General features: G+C 37.7%; 1 protein-coding gene across 3 annotated transcripts in view; it reads right to left on the bottom strand.

Moving 5' to 3' along the window:
• Window positions 1-95: 95 nt before the first annotated feature.
• GPR39 (G protein-coupled receptor 39) overlaps window positions 96-20,956 on the bottom strand; it is a 137,636-nt gene continuing 116,775 nt past the window's right edge. For all 3 annotated transcript variants that reach the window (XM_025174399.2, XM_015890147.3, XM_088146489.1), the window contains one exon: window positions 96-701. In XM_025174399.2, coding sequence (XP_025030167.1) covers window positions 178-701 — 524 coding nt within the window. In that variant the 3' untranslated portion in view covers window positions 96-177. The remainder of the gene's footprint in view (window positions 702-20,956) is intronic.

Below are 20,956 nucleotides of genomic sequence, written 5' to 3'. Positions count from 1 at the left end.
GTCATCCGTATAAAAGCACTATCATGTATTGGAAAGTAGTCTATTGAAATTAGCACTTGAACTTGAAGGGTACAACTTGTTGGCTGTATAACCTTTTTTGTTTTGTTTTGTTTTGTTTTCCTTTATTGCTTCCCCCGTTAGCATATTGTGTATCCTATAACTTTTCTTTATGAGTATTTACTGCTCATGTTCACAAATGCCATTCTGGTTAACAAGGCTTGGATCTGTGCTGGTCTCCGGAGGCATTGTTTTCACATTGAGCTCCAATGACTCGGGACTCAGTTTTGGTAAACTAGAGTCAATCTCAGCCTCATTCTGAAGAATATTTAAGGAAACCTTCTGAGCCGTCTTAGTGGAAGACTTCCGCCTGGATGATATGAAGATCAATGGGCGTTTGGAATGGTTGCTGTTGGCTACAGAGTTTAAACTAGTTGCCAAGTACTTCTGTTTGTTGGCATGTTCTAATGACAGGCGACAGCGAAGGACTTGAAGAAATACCTTCCGGAAGTTCTGGGAGGAAACGTTGTATAGGAGCGGGTTCACCACAGAACTAAGGTAAAAGAAGATATCTGCTATGGGGAGAAGGATAATATATGCCCTGAAATAGGAGATGGTCCAGTCTCGCTTGGGCCTAGCAGCCATCATGATCCTTCGAACTTGATTCGGCAGCCAGCATATTGCCAGTGTTGCAACAATCAAACCTGCAAGGAAGGAGAAGAGAGAAAAAGAACTTGTGAAACCAAATCATAAAATATTTAGTATCAGTGCTGCGCTTACTGGCTATGAAATGATACCAATTTTTCAGTGTTTTGCTTGACAGCATCTTCTGCCAGTAGCAAAATATGTTCCAAGAATGAGAAAGACAGAAAGGGAAAAGGCAAGCCACAGGTTTCAAGGTCATTGGAGTCTGTATTCTGATAAGTATTACGTAATATGTAAAATAGCATTTCTTTTGATCCTTGACATTGGTTAAGTTCAAGTGCTTTATTTCATTTGTACTGCATTCTTGAAATATTATGTTATTGATGGTCTGTCCCCTATTCCTTCTCCTTTTCATTACTATACAGCCATATTAGAACAGGCAATATCCAAAAGTAAATCAAATTCCACTTATATTTTAAAGAAAAATGTGCATACGATTTGGCATTATTTTTGGTAACTTTTCTCCTACAGAAAATATTTTTATGTACAGTGTAAATGGCTCTTTTTATGATAGAGTATATAAAGGGTGTTCAGGAAAGAAGCTGCAGTTGAATTAAAATAAAATGGCACAGAGAACAAAAATCTTAACTGTGTCCTGGAAATGGAAACAGCTTTTAGAGGACACCACGTTTGTTCCATGATTTGACGTCCTGGTATTTTACATTCACCTATAAATGTGAGTATTTATTTCACTGAGGTTAAGTTAATTTTGTTTAAGAAACAGATATTACAATATTTATCCTTAACTTTCTTGCTGCTGGCAAGACGAGAATGCCAGGCTCCCACACCTGACAAAAATACTTACCAATTATATAGTGTTTTAAAATATTCAGTGTGCTTCACACACATTCTTATTTATCTGTTAAAACCAACTTATGTGATAAATCAGTATTCTTATCTGTACTACACAGTGGCTTGCCTAGACCTTCATTTTCTAAATCAACCTTTTAGCCACAGGGTTAAACCATCTTACAAGAATGGGAGTTGAGTACAACCTCTAATTTACAACCCAATTCAATTACAGAAATATTACTAAATTTAAGAAGAGTCACTACTTCAAAATGAAGGGTGCATTTGGAGACTCCCTCTTTATGGACACTCATGCATGGATTTGAGGGGAAAAGAGAAAAGGTGCAGAGTTTTCAGCCTATTTACCCTTGCTGTGGTGTTCCTTGTTTTAGAGCAAAGGTGCCTTATATGTGAAACAAAATAGTTTACCCAACTGTTGGCTATTCCATTGCAAGTTTTTCTTTGATTTGTGAACTTTACACTATACTTGCTAAAATTCTTACTTGCTTTAAAGCTGGTCCTACAGCTCAATCTGCTTTATTAGAAAACATGCAGGCCTTATGTTGCTTTTGTCTAAATGAATCTGGATTCTTAGCTAATCATTACTAAATATGTACTAAAATATGTATTCAATAAAATAAATGGAGAGGTCCAGAATTCTAAATCGGAGACAAATTGTTTTGAGAAATATCAGAGAATTTGATAGTACTGACAGAATAATAACTATGAATGTAAGCAGAAGAGCATAGGAATTGGCGGCAGCACCCTGGAAGAGCCAGGACTGAACATAAACTATGTGTGATAGTAAACTTGTGAATCTTTTGACTTTAATGTTTAATTTTGGTTAATAAAGAGATTAATTTTTTATAATACTATGAAGTTTTCATTATATCAAACACTTGGATTTCAGAATTCTGTACAGAATCACATATATACACATTACCTTTATGCCATAAGAGAAATTTGCAAAAACAAGTTCTGGCAAACATGGTAAATTGCCAGTTTCCTTAGGCATATTCTTCATGGCTCCTTATGGACAGTGAAACTATATTGGTAGATACACTGATTAGTTCGATTTTTTATCCCTGTTCTTTGCTGTAATCTTCCTAGCAAAGTACTACAGGGCTATTACTGTTCCACTTCAAGTTTCTTCTAAATGTGTACGACTGAGGGAGAATAGAGAGAATTTGTCGAACACAGTTGGAAAACCAGAGTTTGAAGATGATTTTTAAACGAGGGTTGCAGTTTGTAGTGTGTGTGACTCCGTAACCATAGTTAAGGCTAATGCTCTGCCTTAAGGGGAGAGGTGAGTGACTTTATGAAGCTGAGTCTTGAGCAGTTGGGAAATGAAAGCACAGAAGCAAGTGAAATATCCTGTAATTTATGCTAAAAGAATAACGATGTGCTGTATGTGATTAGGGTTGCCATGATATCTGAAATTGGCAGGTTGGTAAGATGTGAATGGTTGCCATACAAAGAAGCAAATTAAGGCTAGAGAACAGATAGCAAGTTGGTGTTCCTGCCTGTGATGTAAGGACGTGTGTGTGTGTGTGTGTGTGCATATATGCATACATGTGCAATATGGCTGGAGTTCCCTATTGTGAAATTGGGGAGTTTTCCCCAAGGCACCTATGTTAAGATTTACAAGGCTCTGATCTGATGTTTTATATTTTAAAAATGATTTTAAGAAGTGAGAAGCAAAGTGGCCATCATGAACATCATCATTTTTATTTCAGGAACATTCCTGGGCCCCAAAACTTTGCTAGAAAATAAAGATAGGCTGCTGCGTCCCAATATTAATGTTGGAAGTATGCAGGCTAGTGCAAAGCATTTTGACAAAGAGACTATTGAGAATGGCAAGAAGCATTTTGGTTCTCTAGGGCTTTGTGTCTGGTTATGTCCCCATGATAGCCATTTTGTTGGAACACTCGTCAAAATTCCCAAAGCACCTAGCAATTGCTAAAGTCTTGGACTCCTGACAATTCATATTTCTTGAAGTTTATTATATATTAAAATTATTAAATGGAAATAGAGAACATTAAACAAATCATTATTCTGGCTATTATGCCTTGTTCTTTTTTATCTCCCCAGGGGCTGTCATTCTGGGTTTTTTTATGTTCTACTGCTATAATCTTTATTTTTCAGGATCATCACTTACCATTTCATGTGTCTTGTCTTAAAATATAGTAAGGACATGCCTTCATTCCTGTTTCCTTCTCACTGTCATTATCATTAGTAAGAACAAAAGATCACTGAGGCATGACACAGAAGTCACTGAAGACACATGGACTTAATATTGTGTGTGTGTGTGTGTATGTGTGTAAATTATGGAATAACTAAATGACATTTTAAACACTGAACTTTAAAAGCAGTTTCCTTTCAGGCCTATTACCAGAAATGTCCTGTTCTGAGCAATCACTCATCCATCACTAGGTTCTAATGGGAATACTGAAAAGTTTTCAGATTCATCCATGTGGGTCACCTTACCCTTTGTTGTGTGTTTTATTTATTATGTTGTTTTTAAAATCTTTCTTTTCCTAAAAAAGTTGAATGCATGTACAGTAGGTTTTAAACAATGTGAGATCTAATTCATAAAGGATGTTAAATATCCAGCAAAAGATGTAACTTAAAAAAAAAAAAACAGAAATCCGAGAAACTAAAGTGGAGGAACAAGGCAAAACAGAGTTAACTTATTTGGTGAATCTCACCCAAATCTGCACTCCAATTTTTTGAAAAATGTCTATAAAACTGACAAGTGCTTTTTTAAATGGACAATTATATTTTAAAAATTATAAAAGTAGTTCAATTCCAGGTAGGCTTTAACTTAACAACCACAATAGGGACTGGAAAATTTGTTGTTAAGGAGTGCGGTCGTTAAGCGAAGCATCACATGACTGCACCAGATTTTACAATCTTATTTGTGGCACCAGATTTTACAATCTCAAGTGAATCATGCAGTTGTTAAGCAAATCACACAGTTCCCCATTGAATTTGTTTATTGGAAGATAGCTGGGGAGGTCGCAAACAGTAATGACGTGACCCTGGGACACTGCAACCATCGTAAATACATGCCTTTTGCCAAGCACCTGAATTTGAGTACATGACCATGAGGACACTGCAACACTCGTAAATGCGAGGACTGGTTCTAAGTCACTTTTCAGCTACATTGTAACTTGGAGCAGTCACTAAACGAATGGTCATAAGTCGAGGACTACCTGTATTGAGTTAATTGCATTAATTTTTTTTAATGCCCTTTTATTTTAAAATCCCCCCCTCCATTTTCTCTAGTTTAGAGCATTCCCATTGCCTTAGCCTTACCAACATTGGCTAACTTAATACCTGAACAAGAAGTGCCAGCTTTTAATATTTTCTCTCTCTAATGCACAATTGTTAAATATATATTATGAAATGTGCACTGTAACAAATGTATGCTTTTCCAATCCTGGCTGGCCCTCAGAAACGTTAAATATGTCATTCCTCCTCTGCTTGGTGCTCTGGAGACTCAAGGGCCTCTCCAGCTAAATAAAAATCAGCTCTAACCAAAAAAACCAGCATTCAATACCTTCTGTGGAGAGCTACCCAACCCCAGGATGGAATATGTGACTAAACCAGAAACACCTTAGGGCTCAGAACATGAATCTCAATCCACAAAGTACTTGTCTGGGTAGGGTTCCAAGATCAGGACCTTTCTTCCTCCAAGGTCAGAGCTCTGTCTCTGATGTTGAAGGTAGAAAGATAAGGCTGCAGTTTTACTGGGTCTTCAATTAAGCAATGTTGTCTGTGGGGTTTTGTGGGTCAAACAAACATATGGGAGGGGCTCCATTTGTTACCTCTTCAGAGAAATGTGTAATCATATGTACACTTTATATAGAATTATAATGTACAAAATGTACATTGTATAATTAATATGGGCAAAATAATGCTTTGCCTGTTCAAAAAATGCAGTATGTTCAATTTTTGCTTTTTTCATTCATATTCTTGCTGCTGATTTTCACTTAGATTATAAGCTGTCCAAGTAGTTCCTTCCTTAGACTCCTCACGAGCAACCAACTGCTTCATTCTACACACAGCAAGTGAAAAATGAGTTGATGGTCACCTTGTACTGTATCGTAGAGGTTAGCGTTTTGAGGAACAGGCGGAGAACTCTCTGTAAACTGTCATTTTTGTGAGGACAAGTAATTGCTCATCTCTGGTCTACCCGAGAAAAAAGCATTTTTGCAGAAATGTGAACAAACATTTAGGGTGTTGATACTTTAAGAACCGAAACCTCCTGTTATTTTCATCTAGGCCACAATAACATACAGTATAAAAATTATTTCATTTAGCTTAATGTGCTGGTACAATTAACACAAATGGGGATGGAGAGAAGATACCAATTGGCTCTGTAGAACAACAGGTGGTTTTATATAATGGAGGAAAATAAGCTTTCACAATGCAGTTACTTAATTACTTCTGTGTCACCCTCTAAAACAAATGTTCTTCTTAGGAAGCGATATTCTCTAGTAGAACGTGCACCTGCTCTGTACCTAGAACGTACTGAGTGATCAGGCACTTACTGTGCTTTGTAATGGTGCAAATTTAAGCAGAAATCAAATAAAGCAGTTGTTTAATTTCCCCCAATTACTGTACTAAAAAAGCAACATTTATTCTTTCTAGTGCAATATTTTACAGTAACTAGTTTAAGCTAAATAAACTAAACGATTTTACAGAAAAAAAGTTTAAAACTGGATAGATTCATACTGAATCTATCCAGTTTTAAACTTTTAATCTTGTAAACGCACTCTGTACAAGTAGTTTTCTACCGTCTAAGACATATGCTAATATCTTCACATTTTAAATACGTTTGCTTTTAATCCACAAACGATTCCGGGGGTGTGCATGCATGTATGTATATGATCAAAATCAGTGCAGGGCTAAAACATAAGAGCAAATCTGTCCAACCAAATATAAACCATTTTAATTCCCATCCATTTTGAACTAAGTCTACCGCATCTCTGCCTAAAGTAAGAACATGGATAATGCATTATACCAGGAAAAGTCCTTATAGGCTGGGACTAAGGCCAGATGACAAACCTTGAAGCTTTATAGTGACTTTCTCAAACAGAAACAGAATACTTGTTGACAGTGAAAGTTTTGTGAGAACCTGTAAATCTTACAGTGCTTTGCCCCGCCATGGATGTAGCCTCACAAAGCAAGTGATGAGGACTTGAGGGATTTGACACAACTTCTCTGTGGTGCCTGTGGAAAGCAGTGGCTGCTAATAATGTGGGCAAAGAATTGGTGCGAGTCTTCCCTGAAATGGGGAAATGGTTTGGATTTCTATTATTCCATGGGATTTACTTCTAAGTAAATATATGCTGGATTACAGCATTAAAACTGCATTAATTTTCCTCAATTGTATATTTACACACTAAAGAGCTGCTTTTTAGGCTCCTTATAGTGGGAACTCACCCACTGGGGCTGGCCTAAATACATTCCAGCAGTATCAGAATACCTACAGGTTTTCTGCCACATGTTTAAAGAATCATTTATGGCATACCAAAAATGTTCTGTTTAAGCTAACAGTATAATTTTATTCCAGGTTTTGCTCATGCTTCAGAAATGCAAATAAAAAGCAATATAAGATTAAGATGTTCTTATATTTATACCACACAAACTATAAAGACTTTGTTCACCTTCCCGTGTTTTGATGGATTTAAATACGTTTGCTTTTAATCCACAAACGATTCCGGGGGTGTGCATGCATGTATGTATATGATCAAAATCAGTGCAGGGCTAAAACATAGTTTCAGCCAGTATTGGTTGTGGATAAAATTTGAGCTGAGGAAGGGTATATCCAGGCTGAAATTTGAGAGGAACAGCTTTCTCAATCATTGAATCACCTGTGATTCATCTCTAAGAGGCATAGTGCTTCCCCCAAAATCCATTTATTATAATAAATACAGTGGTACCTCTAGTTACGAACTTAATCCATTCCGTGACTCTGGTTGCAACTCGAGTTAGTCTCAAGTCGAGGTAAAGTTTCCCATAAGGTTCAATGTAAATACGGTTAATCCGTTCCGCCCTCCGAATTTGGTCGCACCCCGAGGTAAATTTCCCCCATAAGGTTCAATGTAAATACGGCTAAACAGTTCTGAAACATATGCATTTTATTTTTAAACCTCAAAAACCTTCCAAACGCCACAAAAACCTTCCAAACACCACAAAACACACCACAAGCCTCATCGAACGTCTCCTTGCTACCGCAATCTCGCCCACAGGAAGCCGCGACTGCGTGGCAGCAGGGAAAATGGCCGCGGATCCGGTTTGTAAGTAGAGGCGGAGTTCGCATGTTGAGGTAAATTTTTGGGGCCGGAGCTGGTCGTATCTCAAAAAATTAGAAAGGAGGGGCGTTCGTAACTAGAGGTACCACTGTACTGTAAATATTTGAAAGTCTAGTTCCTTCTGAACGTCTGCACAAACACCCCATTCTCTACAGATACAAAATCAGATATAAAAGGCAGATGCGTATAGAGCCTTATGATTTACCCATGGGAGCAACTGAAAAATAATCAGATCTATGACTAATGTGACTCATTTTGTGCAAAGAAATCATTTACTGCATCCCATGTAAAGGTGCTTAGATCGAAGAGGATCCATATCTTGAATCCATGTGTTTGTGCCATGGGGGCATTAAAGAAATGGATCTGTGAATCCATTGCTTCATTTTGTGCACAGATATGTGATATGTGGATCCTATGTAAAAATTAAATGATTTTATGAACATAATGCCTCATTCTGTGTAGACATAGGATCTGTGGTTTGATCATTGTTTCAGATGGATCTCATAAAATCATGAGAATCCACATGGATTCAACTTTATCCACACTTCCACAGTTCAAGGTAAGGCCATTCTCCCTGAGACAAATTCATATATGTCTCATTCTTTCACATTATCCTTTCTTTCACATCCATAATAGGAATGTGCTTTGGCAATAACATAGTTACATTTTTAAAGTTCTGTTGTGCCTTTACACTGCAGTTGTTGTATCCTACCCAGAGTCCTTTAGAATTGGGGCAGGATAAAAATATTACATAAATAAATAGTAAAATAATATCCTATTCCTAAGCAAATTCTATTGAGTTGAATGATGCTTGCTTATAAATAAATTTTGGTTTGGTTTATATATTTGTATTGAGTAATCCTATACATGTCTATTCAAAAGTAAATCCCATTGATTTTCATAAAGTTATGTTGCAAAAGAAATAGTAAAGAGGGGAAGCTTCGTTAGTCTTTTACACACACACACACACACACACACAGAGAGAATATTTGGTTGTAAAGACTTTGATCCAAATGATCTCAGTAAAACAAGTTTTTTCTGTCATTCCTGCAAGTTTCCATCTCTGCTCTAAAACAAGTCATTTTACACAGATATCCTTAAACACGCACAACTTGTTTTCACCAACAAATGACTAAAATTTTCCTTTCAGCTTGCAATATTCACTGCCTTTGGAATCAGTTTTCATAGGTCGATTTGGGTGATTATGATCATCTGCTGCTTCTGTTAATTGAGAGAGAAAGAAACAGATGCACAAACGCAGTCCCATTTTATCTGAGGGGACGGCTGCTGGGGTAATGAGATCAGGAGCCACAAGGATGGAAAAGGCCCGGGAAAAGGGAATCCAGTTTGAAGGTGTGAAAGTGCTGGTGGCACAAAGGAAAAGAGAGATGGAATAAGGGATTCAGAGGAAAAGAAGCGGATTAGGACCTTGAAGCCACAAGGGGGAAACCAAATGACAGCATTAGAAAATGAGAAGGGGGACTTTACAGACGGTAAAATAGAGGAAAGGCTTGAAGGGCAAAGAGGCAAAAGCTGTGGCAGAGCAAGGACAGAGAGGGCAGGGAAGTCTCAAGGGAAGTGAAGAGGTACAGATCCAAGCTTTAAGAAACCACAATGAAAGGAAACAGGCGTGTCAGCAGTGGGAGGAAAGAAAAGTTTCAAAGGGGCATGAGGAAAAAGGGGGAGGTAGAAGGAGAGTAGCAGCTTCAAGTCACAAAGGGGGAAAAGACAGGAGAGAAGCAGCAGGTAACAAAAGAGAAGGTAACAAAAATGAAATTGAGGACAGTTTAAGTTATAAGTTAGATTCAAAGTTTACCAAAAGAAAGGGGAGCAGACAAAGACAGCAGCACCAAACTTAATTCCTCCTCTTTCCCCAAACGTTGTGGGTTGTTTTCTGCTGGTTGTAAAGGAATTTTCACATATTCTTCACAAGGGCACTACCAACGCCCTCTGCTGTAGTTGGCACGCACACAAGACAGATTTCTCTCCAGGCTATGTGTGCTGTGCAGCACCAATTAACACGGAGGACTTTTGCTGTAATCATCACATGGAAGGACAGGCTGCCTGGGCAGGTAATAAGCCCCAGTGTTCGCTCTTTCCTTCCTTGCCCTTCTTTGCCCTCCCCCATCATAAGGCAACGCAGCTGCCAATCAAACAGCAGTGTTGGGCAGGTGGAGGAGGCGAGAAGACAAGATGGCTGCCTGGCAGTTTGGCATCCATAGGTTTCATGAAGAATAGGCTGAATCAACAGAGCCAAAGCCCAGGAGAAAAAGTAACAAGTAAAACTAAAAGATAGGCAGCCCTGCTTAGAAAGAGGGAACAGGAAAGGAGGGAACAGCTGAGAAAACGGGAGGGGGGGGGAGAGAGAGAAAAAATGTTTATTTCCTTCCCTCAGAGCTGGTGTGAGGGAAAAGGTCCTCTAGATGTGTCCCTCAGCTAGAGCCAAGATTTGGAGGAGGAGAAGCGTGAGGAAGGTCAGCTGAGAATGCACAAGCAGAAGAGGCATAGAAAAAATAAAAAAGCTCTTATTGTATCCATGTAATGCACTGTAACACACACTCATCTAAAAATGTCATTACTATCCAATTCTTGAGCAATTTAAATCAATAACACTTAAATTCAGAATGCAGTATACAAACACATATGAGTGTGTCCATGAATGCTGATGGTGAAACAAAGGTAGCTGAATTAAAAACAATAACAATTTCTTGGACACTGACATGGAAGAAAAGGAAAGAAGTGAAAGAAATAAGAGGGAAAGTAGAATGGCTGCAGGAAGAGGAGGTTGAAAAAAGTATGAGAAGGTAGATTAATTCCCCAACAGAATGAATGGAAAGTGGATATAAGGAAAGAGGATGTGAAAGCTTCTTGTAAAAGGGTGAAAAAATATGTTAAAGAGGGTGTTGTTTGTTAATGGAGGGTATGAAAAATTATGTTTGATGGTTTTATAAAGTAAAAAAAGGCTATGCATGAGAAGAAATACACTGAGAAAAAATCAGAGATGAAAGATGGGAGAACCATCATATGTAAAGAGAGAAAAAGATACAGGGAGTTCATGTTTAGCAACCGCAATTGGAACTGGCAACTTGGTTATTAAGTGACATGGTCACTAAGTGAAACCATGACTGTGCTTATGATCTTCAGCTTTCCTTTGCTTTACAACCTGTGAAAGTCGTAAATGCCAGGATTGGTCATAAAGTTAGTTTTTCATCACTGTTGTAACTATGAACGGTGACTAAAAAAGGCAGTCACTTAACAAGGAGTACCTGTAATGGCAAAGAATGCAGTCAGATACCAAGAAACCATTAATATTAAAAAAGACAGGGAAATTGCAGGGCAATTTTGATGGAAATTAAAAAAAATGTTTTGGAAGTTGGTAAAAGATAAACAAGAAGCGTGTAACAAAGTGAATAGAATTAGCAAATAAAAGTGATGAAATGTTTTGAGATGCAACTAAAGTGAGGGAATGCTGGAAAAAAATATTTTGGAGATTTGGATAGGAATGATAGCAATATGTTAAACAGTGGAGTGCTATATATGTTCTAAATGCCACAAATGCTGTATATGTTATGGTCCAAGAAAAAAATGATGACAAAGGAATAATAAATGTAGTGAGAAAGATGAAAATGATAAGGCTACAGGTGTAGATGGTGTAATTGGAGAAATGTTAACATCCTTATGAAGTGGCTGTGCAATTTGTTCAATGTGCCTGTGAAAACTGTATCTGTGCCTCACAATTGCTCCTTATGCAGAGGGAAAAGTTGTCAAAGGAATGTCAAAAGGATTATGTTAATTGTGCCTAAGAAGATGTGTTGGTGAAATTTGCTTGAAAAAGTACAGGGGGTGACATCATACAAAAATTGGGAAGTGAAGTGTGGCTTTATGCCAGGCAGTGTGTGCGCAGACCAGAGTTTTGCTCTTTAGCAAGTAATTGAGGAATGTATGACTGTCAGAAAGAAAGTTAATTGTACAACTGCTGATTTAAAGCAAGAGTGAGTAGGATTGAATTCTGGTGTGTTTTGCATGAATATGAAATTGAAAGTTATTTGCTGAATGCAATAAGAGTAGCATATGATAGAAGTAAAGCACGTGTGAGAATAAGTGGAATGCTTGGAATAGTACAATATTGTGCTGCAGCTAAGACATGGATTTGTGATGTCCTCTTAGCTGGTTAATTTATTTACAGATACATGTGGCATTAGAAGTATATTGATCGAGGATGTGAAAATGCATGTTCTTTTTTACACAGATGATCTCATGTTTTTTTTCTGAGAATCTGAATTATTTTTCAGACTGATTTTTCCAAAAAATGTTAGATTCTATGATACATTGCAAAGTCTGGATCTGAAAATTAATGTATCAAAGCCCAAGATAGTTAGGTCTGACAAGTAAAATGGCATGAATTATTGCAAGTTATACATAAAGGGCAAAAGGAAAAAAAAGAGCAAGTACATGAATTTATGAACATTAGTAGAATGTGTACCTATACACAGGAAATGAGAAATGTTAAAACATACAAATGCTGATAGAAAAACAATGGAAAGTATGTGGTTCATTCTGAAAAATACACCTTTGTCAAAAAGAACTAAAATGGAATGCCTTTGCCCTGTTTGCTGTATGGGAGTGAGAGTTAGGTATATCAAGAGAAAAAATAAAAGGAAGCTTAAGGCAGTGGGAATTGGTTACTTAAGATGCATGTGGTATAACAAGAAGAGATTGGGTCAAGAATGAATGGGTGCATTAGTTATAAATGTGACCCATGTAAAAGAAGAACACTGAGGGGATGTGCTCATATGGGGAGAAGGAATGGGAATTGAATTGCTGAACAAAGAAAGGAGAGTGGATAGGTTGGGAGGAAGGAGAAGACTGAGAAAGTCATGTTGGAGGGAGTTGATGAGATCCTCAAAAAGAGAGGTTAAGATTTTAAGGAACAAAAGGCAATGTATAAATTGAATCAATATATGGGCATGGCGGAAGCAAGTATCTTATCTTTCATTTACTATTCCTTACTTTTGTAAATGTTGGTTACATGAAAAGAGCACAGTATGATGAGTACAGTCCTGATGCTCTTGCTGCTTCTGAAGTTCCATGTTGTTTGGAGATTATGGAAGAATGAACTGTCTCCTAAGTTACTAATGGTTTCTTAGAGGAAACTGATAACATTTCGTTATTTGTGAGACCTGTAGAATAATGAGCTTGAGTGTCCTGTGTCATCATCTTTTCTTAAATGACTAGTCTTCATAGTAAAGTAAATATAGTGCATTAAGTGCCAACAACCTAATTGTGTCTCAGTGGCCCAGAATAGAAGAAATTTGGCAGTCACTTTTCCCTTAACAATTCTTTCTTTTTACTCTTCTGAAATATTCCTCCAGGTAAATGAATAACAAACTCAATTCAGTACTATCTGCATCTTTACTGAAGATTTAAAAATGCATTCTAGCAAGCCCCATCCAAAGCTCAATGGAGAATACAGGGATCTTAGTGTTTGCTTCCCTCAAAATTACTATGCCTGCCTCTTATAGGGCTTTTAATTGTTACTTTTAAATCCTAAGCAACACACTTCCCCACAGCAGCTTCTCTAGAGACCAATTATCCAATAGATCTGACTCATCTGATTGAATTTAGAATTACTGTCACAGGAGTACTCTAATATATACCCTTTTCATGATTCAATGCTGATCTTTATTAACTGTTTCCATAATCACTCGCATCTCCTCCAATTCACAGTATAGAAATGGCTTAAAAGCACTAAAACAGATCCTTTCTAAAAATTGTTGGCATAAACTATATTAATCTAAACTATATGAAGAGAAGGATATTTTGGTCATTCAGTTCTCAACTGCATCTGTACTGGCACTTGAATAGTAATTGTCAGTAAAACATAAGCATGTGGTTAGTTCAGCTCCAACCTAAGACTAAGCAAAAAATTAATGTGATTCTATTTTAAAAAAATAATTAAACCTTTCAAATAATTAGGCCTGTTTTTATGCACTAGAATTAGACATACAAAGCAGCATTTATTTTCAATTACTATAACTTACAAAACCAGTATCATTACATCCCAGTGAAAACCTTATTTAAAAAATACCACAGAAGCCCACATTGTGTGACCATCTTTCATTTGCTGTTAATAAATCTTTGTCAGAGAACTAATAGCAATGGTAGAAAAGAAGCTGAAAAGAAATGGGACAACAAGAACGGGGAAGGAAGGAAGGAAGGAAGGAAGGAAGGAAGGAAGGAAGGAAGGAAGGAAGGAAGGAAGGAAGGAAGGAAGGAAGGAAGGAAGATTATTTTTTAAAAAGCAGGAAACATAATACCACCTCACACAAATTTGATAACCAAACCAACACTGACACTGTTTTCTTGAGGGGTTTCTAAAACCTTTTCCCAATACAGGGGGCAGGGAAGTGAGGTGATTCCTCAGGTTGAGGTTAATGTTGTGTCTGCCATTGTGGGAAAGCATATTGAGAATGCAGAGTTTCTGCAGTCTGTGTGGGTGAGACAGAGGAGCAGAAAGCTAGATAGGCTAAGAGAAAACATGAAAGAGCAAAGGAAAATAGTTTGTATGTGTTTATATCTGAGAATTCTTCACTATTCAGAATTGATCGATTGTGTTAACTGGCTGCTAATCTGTTTGCAATAAGACTTAGTCAGGGACTATGTTTTACAATTCCTTGAGAGGGCAGTAACCATTGAGTTCTGTAATGGTGGGCTTGACAGATGTTATTTTTCCAGCCAAGGATCACACTCAATTGGTGGGACCAAGAAACCACAGTGCATTTAGTAGAAACAGTGCTTCCAATATTTATCATAAAAAAAAAAAAATGGAGCTTCATAAAATCATTATATGCAGCAATGGACAATCTACCACTGAAATCTAATGATAGAGCAGCCAAGAAAAACAAATGGATCATCCAACAACTCAACCCACTGTTCTCACTTGAGACACAAATATCCAGGCTGAAATTAGTCTTTTAACACATTATGCTAAGATGACCTAGCCCTCTGGATAAAATTCTAATGCTGGGAAAGGTGGAAAGAAAGAGCAGAGAACGACCTGAAGCAAGGTGGATGGACACAGTTACAGTGGCAATCAGTGTACCTTTGGAAGACCTGAAGGGCCAGGTTAGGGACAGATCTTCCTGGAGAAAATAACTAAGAATTGACACAGGCTTGATGACATGCAGTCAATAATGATAAAGCAAGTTCTTTGCATATACTAGGTTCAAAATGTAAATCCTGACATACTGTATTAAAAAGTGTGATAGTTCTGGAAAATATCTCTGGTGTTCAAAGTCAACAGTGTAAAATCATTTTGTATTTTCCCAAATGTATGCCATATAGCCAATAACTATGTAACCTTAGAGGCATTATCTATAAGAATATAATGCATTCCTATCTACCTACACCTAACTGGATGCATTAATGTAAATCTTGAGATTTTGTCCTAACATGACTGGACATTCAGGGAAAGTGGACTTCAGTGGAAGCACTCACTATTTTTCGTCAGTGTTTAGGAGAGTATAGTGGAGTCCGAGTAGTTCAAGCAAGAAACTAAGCTTGAAGCAAGCTATTACAGGCTGGAGTTTTCTCCCGTGAAGAAATTCTGCTATCCCAAATCTTAAATAGCCCACATTTCTGAAAGCCTATAATACTGTATGGCTGAGGGGCAGGAGAAGGTATTAAGAAGTTATCCAAAGAATCTGAGGTTGAGGAAAAGACTGTCCTCATGTTAACAATATAAAAAGAATGGCTGAGGGCTCCCCCTGAAGTAAGACGAACAGTGACTTTCCTGATTCTGAGCCAAGAAACATGATAGATTCCATGGGCAGGCAGATTTTGTGAGCTGTGGCTGAATACTTTATTGTTATTTCTATGGGTTATGCTTTGTTTGCTCAAGGACAAACATCTGTAACAGCTAATTAGAAGCAAATGATATTGATAATGGAAGAGGTGAATGTCACAATTTATTAAACAGCGACATAATCATTGACTCTGCTTTACCTTTGTCAATATTTATAAAGGAAAATAAATTAGTTCATTAAAAGAAACAAGCAATTAGTACATACATTTATGCCTATATCCAAAAATACACAGAAAAGTTCTTTGCCATTTTGTATCTAGCTGTTATGTTCCCGGTAATATCAATTGTTACAACTTCCTTAACTCACTTTATAGAGATACACTACATTACATCACTGCCATTATTTCTTGGGCATTCCTAAAATCCATACAATAAAATGGCTGCAATGAAACTATTTAATTCTTGACTATATTTTTATTCTGTCTCCCCCCTCCCCCAAGTAAACAGAATTATACCTATTTCAAAATGTATTTGCATGGTAAAATGAATTATGCACATTTGCTTTAACTTGTAAATCAATTTTCTTGACTATTCTAGGCTTATATCCAAGAATCTTGCTGTTATGTGCAAATGGTATAAGGGTTTATAGAGAAAAAGGGAATAGAATGCATTTATTACAAATCAATAACCAGAATGATAATAAAATGGAATGTAGAACTGCAAATTTACCATATTTGGTGAGCAGAAAGGTGGGGTAATAAGATATCAGTCCCAGCTTCCACATTAGGAGATGTCTTAAATAAGATTTAAGAAAATGAATCTAAACCATTTTATGTACAGTGTCAACAGTTTATAAACTGCTGTAGACTACAACAGGAGATCTTTTTTCTAAGAGCGGGAAACCAAGCCTTACATTTAGGGTAAATAACTAGATTACACCTATAAAATATCCTATGAAGTGAGAGTGCTTAGCTAGATCCTTTATAATTGCTGACAATCTAATTCAGGGTTAAGAACCCTGAATGTCTCAAACATGCTAGACAGAAGGATAGCAGCGAGTCCAGTGTCATCTTGTGCATTTTGAGCTAAAGTGAAGACCTGAACTAAGATCATCTTAGACTTAGACTTTCACCTCTACTCCATTGGGCTCTGCATCACTCTGTATTTCCAGGGATTGCTATTTTTGTCACCCATCCTTTCTTTGTGTAAAATGGATACTACTTAATGCTTTCCTTCAGTTAAGTGAGCCTCCCCATGAATGCAATTTTCTTCCATGACACAAAGCTTCTTTGGAGTAGATGCAACCCTTACTGCTCAGGAAGAGCACAACAGCAAGGAGATTAGCCTGATCCCTTGTGTTGGCCAGAAAAAGAGAAGCAGCAAATTAAGAGCTTACGTTCTTTTCCTTACGTGAAATGCCATGCAGCCCTGTTTGCCTACTGCCCTGCAGCTGCTGAACTGAAGGGGCAATGTTATGTGTGCTTGACATTACCTCCTTTCAAGAACTTGGATTCGGATCTCCCTATTTTCCTCTTCTCCTCCCATTCCTTTTCACTTCAGTATCATCTCAATTACTCTAAGCACCTACAGGCAGGGAGGGACTCCATTATATCTGAATCTCTATACAATGCTTATAACATTTTAAGAATTTTATGAGTGATTAATAATCCATATATGCTGGATTGCTGTGATACAGTATATACAAAATCTGCTATAGAATGCCCTGGCCATGATCTTCCTATCACAAGGTTGTAGCAGATATGGCTCCCTTATATATGGCCAATTATACAACAAGGCAAATTCAGACTTTGGAATACCATTTTTAGGAAAAGAGTTATGAGACAAATCAAAAACAATAGATGAAATTATGTAAACAGATATAAGCAAAAATCTCCAATGTTTAACATTCAAAGTACGGTACAAATATTTAATTAGTGGATAGTGGTTGGGCAAATAAATGAAAGGGAAGAGGAGAATACATTACCAACAGGGTTTTTTTCCCCCATAATGTTTTTACTTATGTTTTATTAATAGTTGTTTATCTTTTACTTTGCTTTTGTATCTTTTTGTGGTGCAATTTCTATTTAAATAATCTGTCAAAACTTATGAATAAAAAAAGTAAAAAAAAAAGGTTGGGAGAGGTATACATGAGCACAGTTATTTAGATTATTTATAAAAGCCCAACTTTCTCATTATCAAATGCTAGTTCCAAAGCATCGGAGTTAGACAGGAATGCCATCAAGGATGTGGTCACAAGTGGACTGATTAAATCCTTCTTATCCCTCCAGCCCAACTGACTGAACACTGGAGCCTCAGGGGGAAAAATACAGCAACTGTTGCCTGTGCTCTGGTCTGCACAGATGTATCTAAGGAACAAAGTCACTGCAGCATATCTAACTGCTCTGCAGATAATAGACCAGAATGCAGCTACTGCTCTCTTAGGCTAGATGTCCTTTGCGCATAAAATTACAAAATCAGTATCATGACTGCGATTAACTTAGTGCATAAAAAGGGCAGATGTTTTCACTGAAAATTGCCTATTTAACAGTTTCATAACAACTGTCTTTGTATGCAGTTGGACTGGCTTGTGGTCAGTCCCTGGCACACTTTTTGCTACCTTATCGAGATATTGATATACCCAATTATTCTCCGTGGCATTATATAAATTTAGCTCTTACCAGGTTTCTTATAAAAGACATATAAAGCTTGGCAATATCATGTTGCAGTGGTACAGGGAGTCCCTAGTTTCAGAATGAGCTCCGTTCCCAAGGTCTGTACTTAAGTCGAATTTGTCTGTAAGCTGGAACAATATCATTGTATAATACTGTATAAGTAGTATTGTGTAATGAACGCGAACCATTGTGTATTTAACTCAAATCATTGTGTATTTAACTCAAATTTTGCTACAATAGGCTCTGTTCTTAATTATGAATCATCCGTAAACCGGTGCTCTTAACCCAGGGACTACCTGTGTATAAAAAAAGAAACAGTTTAAAAAAAAAAGAATCTCTGGTAGAGATGCAGAAGTGAAAAGGGATATGTTAAAATGCTTCATGGCTAAACTTTAGCCCTAATCTTATCACTAGCCACAGGACATTGACACATTTCAGTTAGAGCTCATCCGCATAGCCACTTCGTGGTGGTGCTTTTTCCCATCCTGGATCTCAGAAGAAAGTATGTTGGCATCAACTGCATTGTCCCTAAGCATGCCCTTAACTCTCATCTGAAACCAGGCCTTGCCCTGCTGTTGTCCACACAGCTCCTCCATGTGGTGCTACAAGGGCAATAATTGGCAGCTTCCCCTGGGTGAAATTCAAATGTCACCAACCAGGGGAAAAGCTGCAGCTAATCACTGTACAGAATATATGCCAGAGTACTCCTTGTACGGTCTAGACCGGTGTTTCTCAACATTGGCAACTTTAAGATGGGTGGACTTCAATTCCCAGCTGGAGAATTCTGGGAGTTGAAGTCCACCCATCTTAAAATTGCCGACATTGAGAAACACTGGTCTAGACACTCAGTCAATCTTGTCCTGCCCCCCCCCCCCCGAACAGACTGTTGACCTATTGGGCTAGCAACCATTACATGGTAGCAAAGAGTACGTCTCCTTAACTGTAAGGTTGTAGTCAATTGAGTTTGTGCAGTGCAGATGCAGACACTCCATAAGTATTCTTGGAGCCAGAGTGTGCGAAAAACATGTTCAGCTGTAGGGTGCGCTCAGGTCCTTTCATGTAATTTCTCCAAAATGATTATTGAGTAATCAACCTATCAGCTTACACACCACTAGGTGTCAGCAAAGAGTTAGAAATTTGTCTCTCTTGGCTGCCATCTAGCAGTTGTCTGGATTTGTGCAGTAGCTTAGACATACAGCTATAATCTTCCATAAGGGGATAAGGGGAAAATGTGGCTGTACTACATTCTACAATGGAGTGAACTTTTAAGAGAATATTCTGTGATGAAAGAAAGGGAGGAGCCAGGGCTTTTTTTTACAGCAGTAGCCCCTGGGAAGGAGATTATTCACCATGCAGGCTACAGAATCACAAGTCCTTTCAATTGCATGTGCTGTTGGAGACAAGTTAGTCAGCTTCAAAGCTTCATGCTGTCTAGGTTTACCAACACCCCACCCCGACCAAGGAAGCCAGGTTTATAGCCAGAACATCACTGCAGGACAGACATTGACCCCAGCAACCTGATGGAAAGGGAAAGTTCCACAGCAGACCAGACAGGCCAATTGTAGACAAGCAGATTGCCACCTCAGATCTTTTCAAGTGTCTTCTTCCATGTACCATGCATTGTCCACAAGGAACATGTCCTGCTCAAACAGCAGGGAAAATGCTATTATCATGCCAGAATACCTTGGACCAGTTTCAGCCTGCCTCAGCAATGATTTATCAGTGAGATGGATGCTCTATTGTACATGCACTTTGGTAGAAAAAGCCAAGCAACACATGGTTGATGCAGCACAAATAGTCCATTTTTCCAACCACAATCTGTTTCTCCTCCTTACCTAGCAAAATGGCTTCAGCCAATCCACGCGAAGGAGAACAATTGTAGATGTGCTGCAGTCTAAATAGATTGTTAGGAGAAACAAATGCTTGCTCTATTATTTCAGATAGAGTTTTACATTAATGTTAATGATTCAGTGGTTTTCCAGGAATTACTCATCCCAGTTCAGTCTGATGAAATGCTCCGTATTTGCATTACATGAGTCAAGTAAAAAAAAAAAATAGTTATTTTAATTTTTTTTTAATTTCCAAACTAATTTTTTTAAAATAGTTATTGTGGTTCTATACTATATGCTTATGAGTTCACATACAATTTTTCTAAAAGCAAGAAATCTGGTTAACAGAAGGACTGGCATTTGCTTGCTACTGCAGTGGGAATATACATATTGTTCAGCCTTTGGGGCTCTGCAAGTGGTATACTTTATGCTCTCAGTAAATTGCTTCCAAATTTGATATATGAGACAGGTCCTTTAGACCAATTCAGGATTTTTCAGTGCCAGCATCGTAGTGCTAAATGAAACAAATGTTCTTTTCTTGACCATTTCCAACCTCATGCCATTCTTGGCCTGTTCCAGGAATGATAACTTGTATGCATAAATAAAATGTGTCTCCAGCTTTTGACGACTCCACTTCAAAATTAGCACAATACTTAACAAGGCTAGTTGGGAGCAAGGCAAGACACTTGTGCTGAAAAACTTTATAGCAAGCAGCATACTGCCTCATGCCGCAAGAGTCAATCAAATGATGTTACTGTGCAAGATTATTCACACAAGCACCATTACCATGTGGGTTCACTGGAGATGTGGATAACAAACAGACAGAGCTTTCGTTGA

The sequence above is a fragment of the Python bivittatus genome, unplaced genomic scaffold (genome assembly GCF_059951505.1).
Source record: "Python bivittatus isolate LINGU-HERP-01145 unplaced genomic scaffold, Pbiv_v1 ctg000480_np1212, whole genome shotgun sequence".
In the NCBI taxonomy this organism is placed as follows: Eukaryota; Metazoa; Chordata; class Lepidosauria; order Squamata; family Pythonidae; genus Python; species Python bivittatus.
This window is presented reverse-complemented; position numbering and strand designations above follow the sequence as displayed.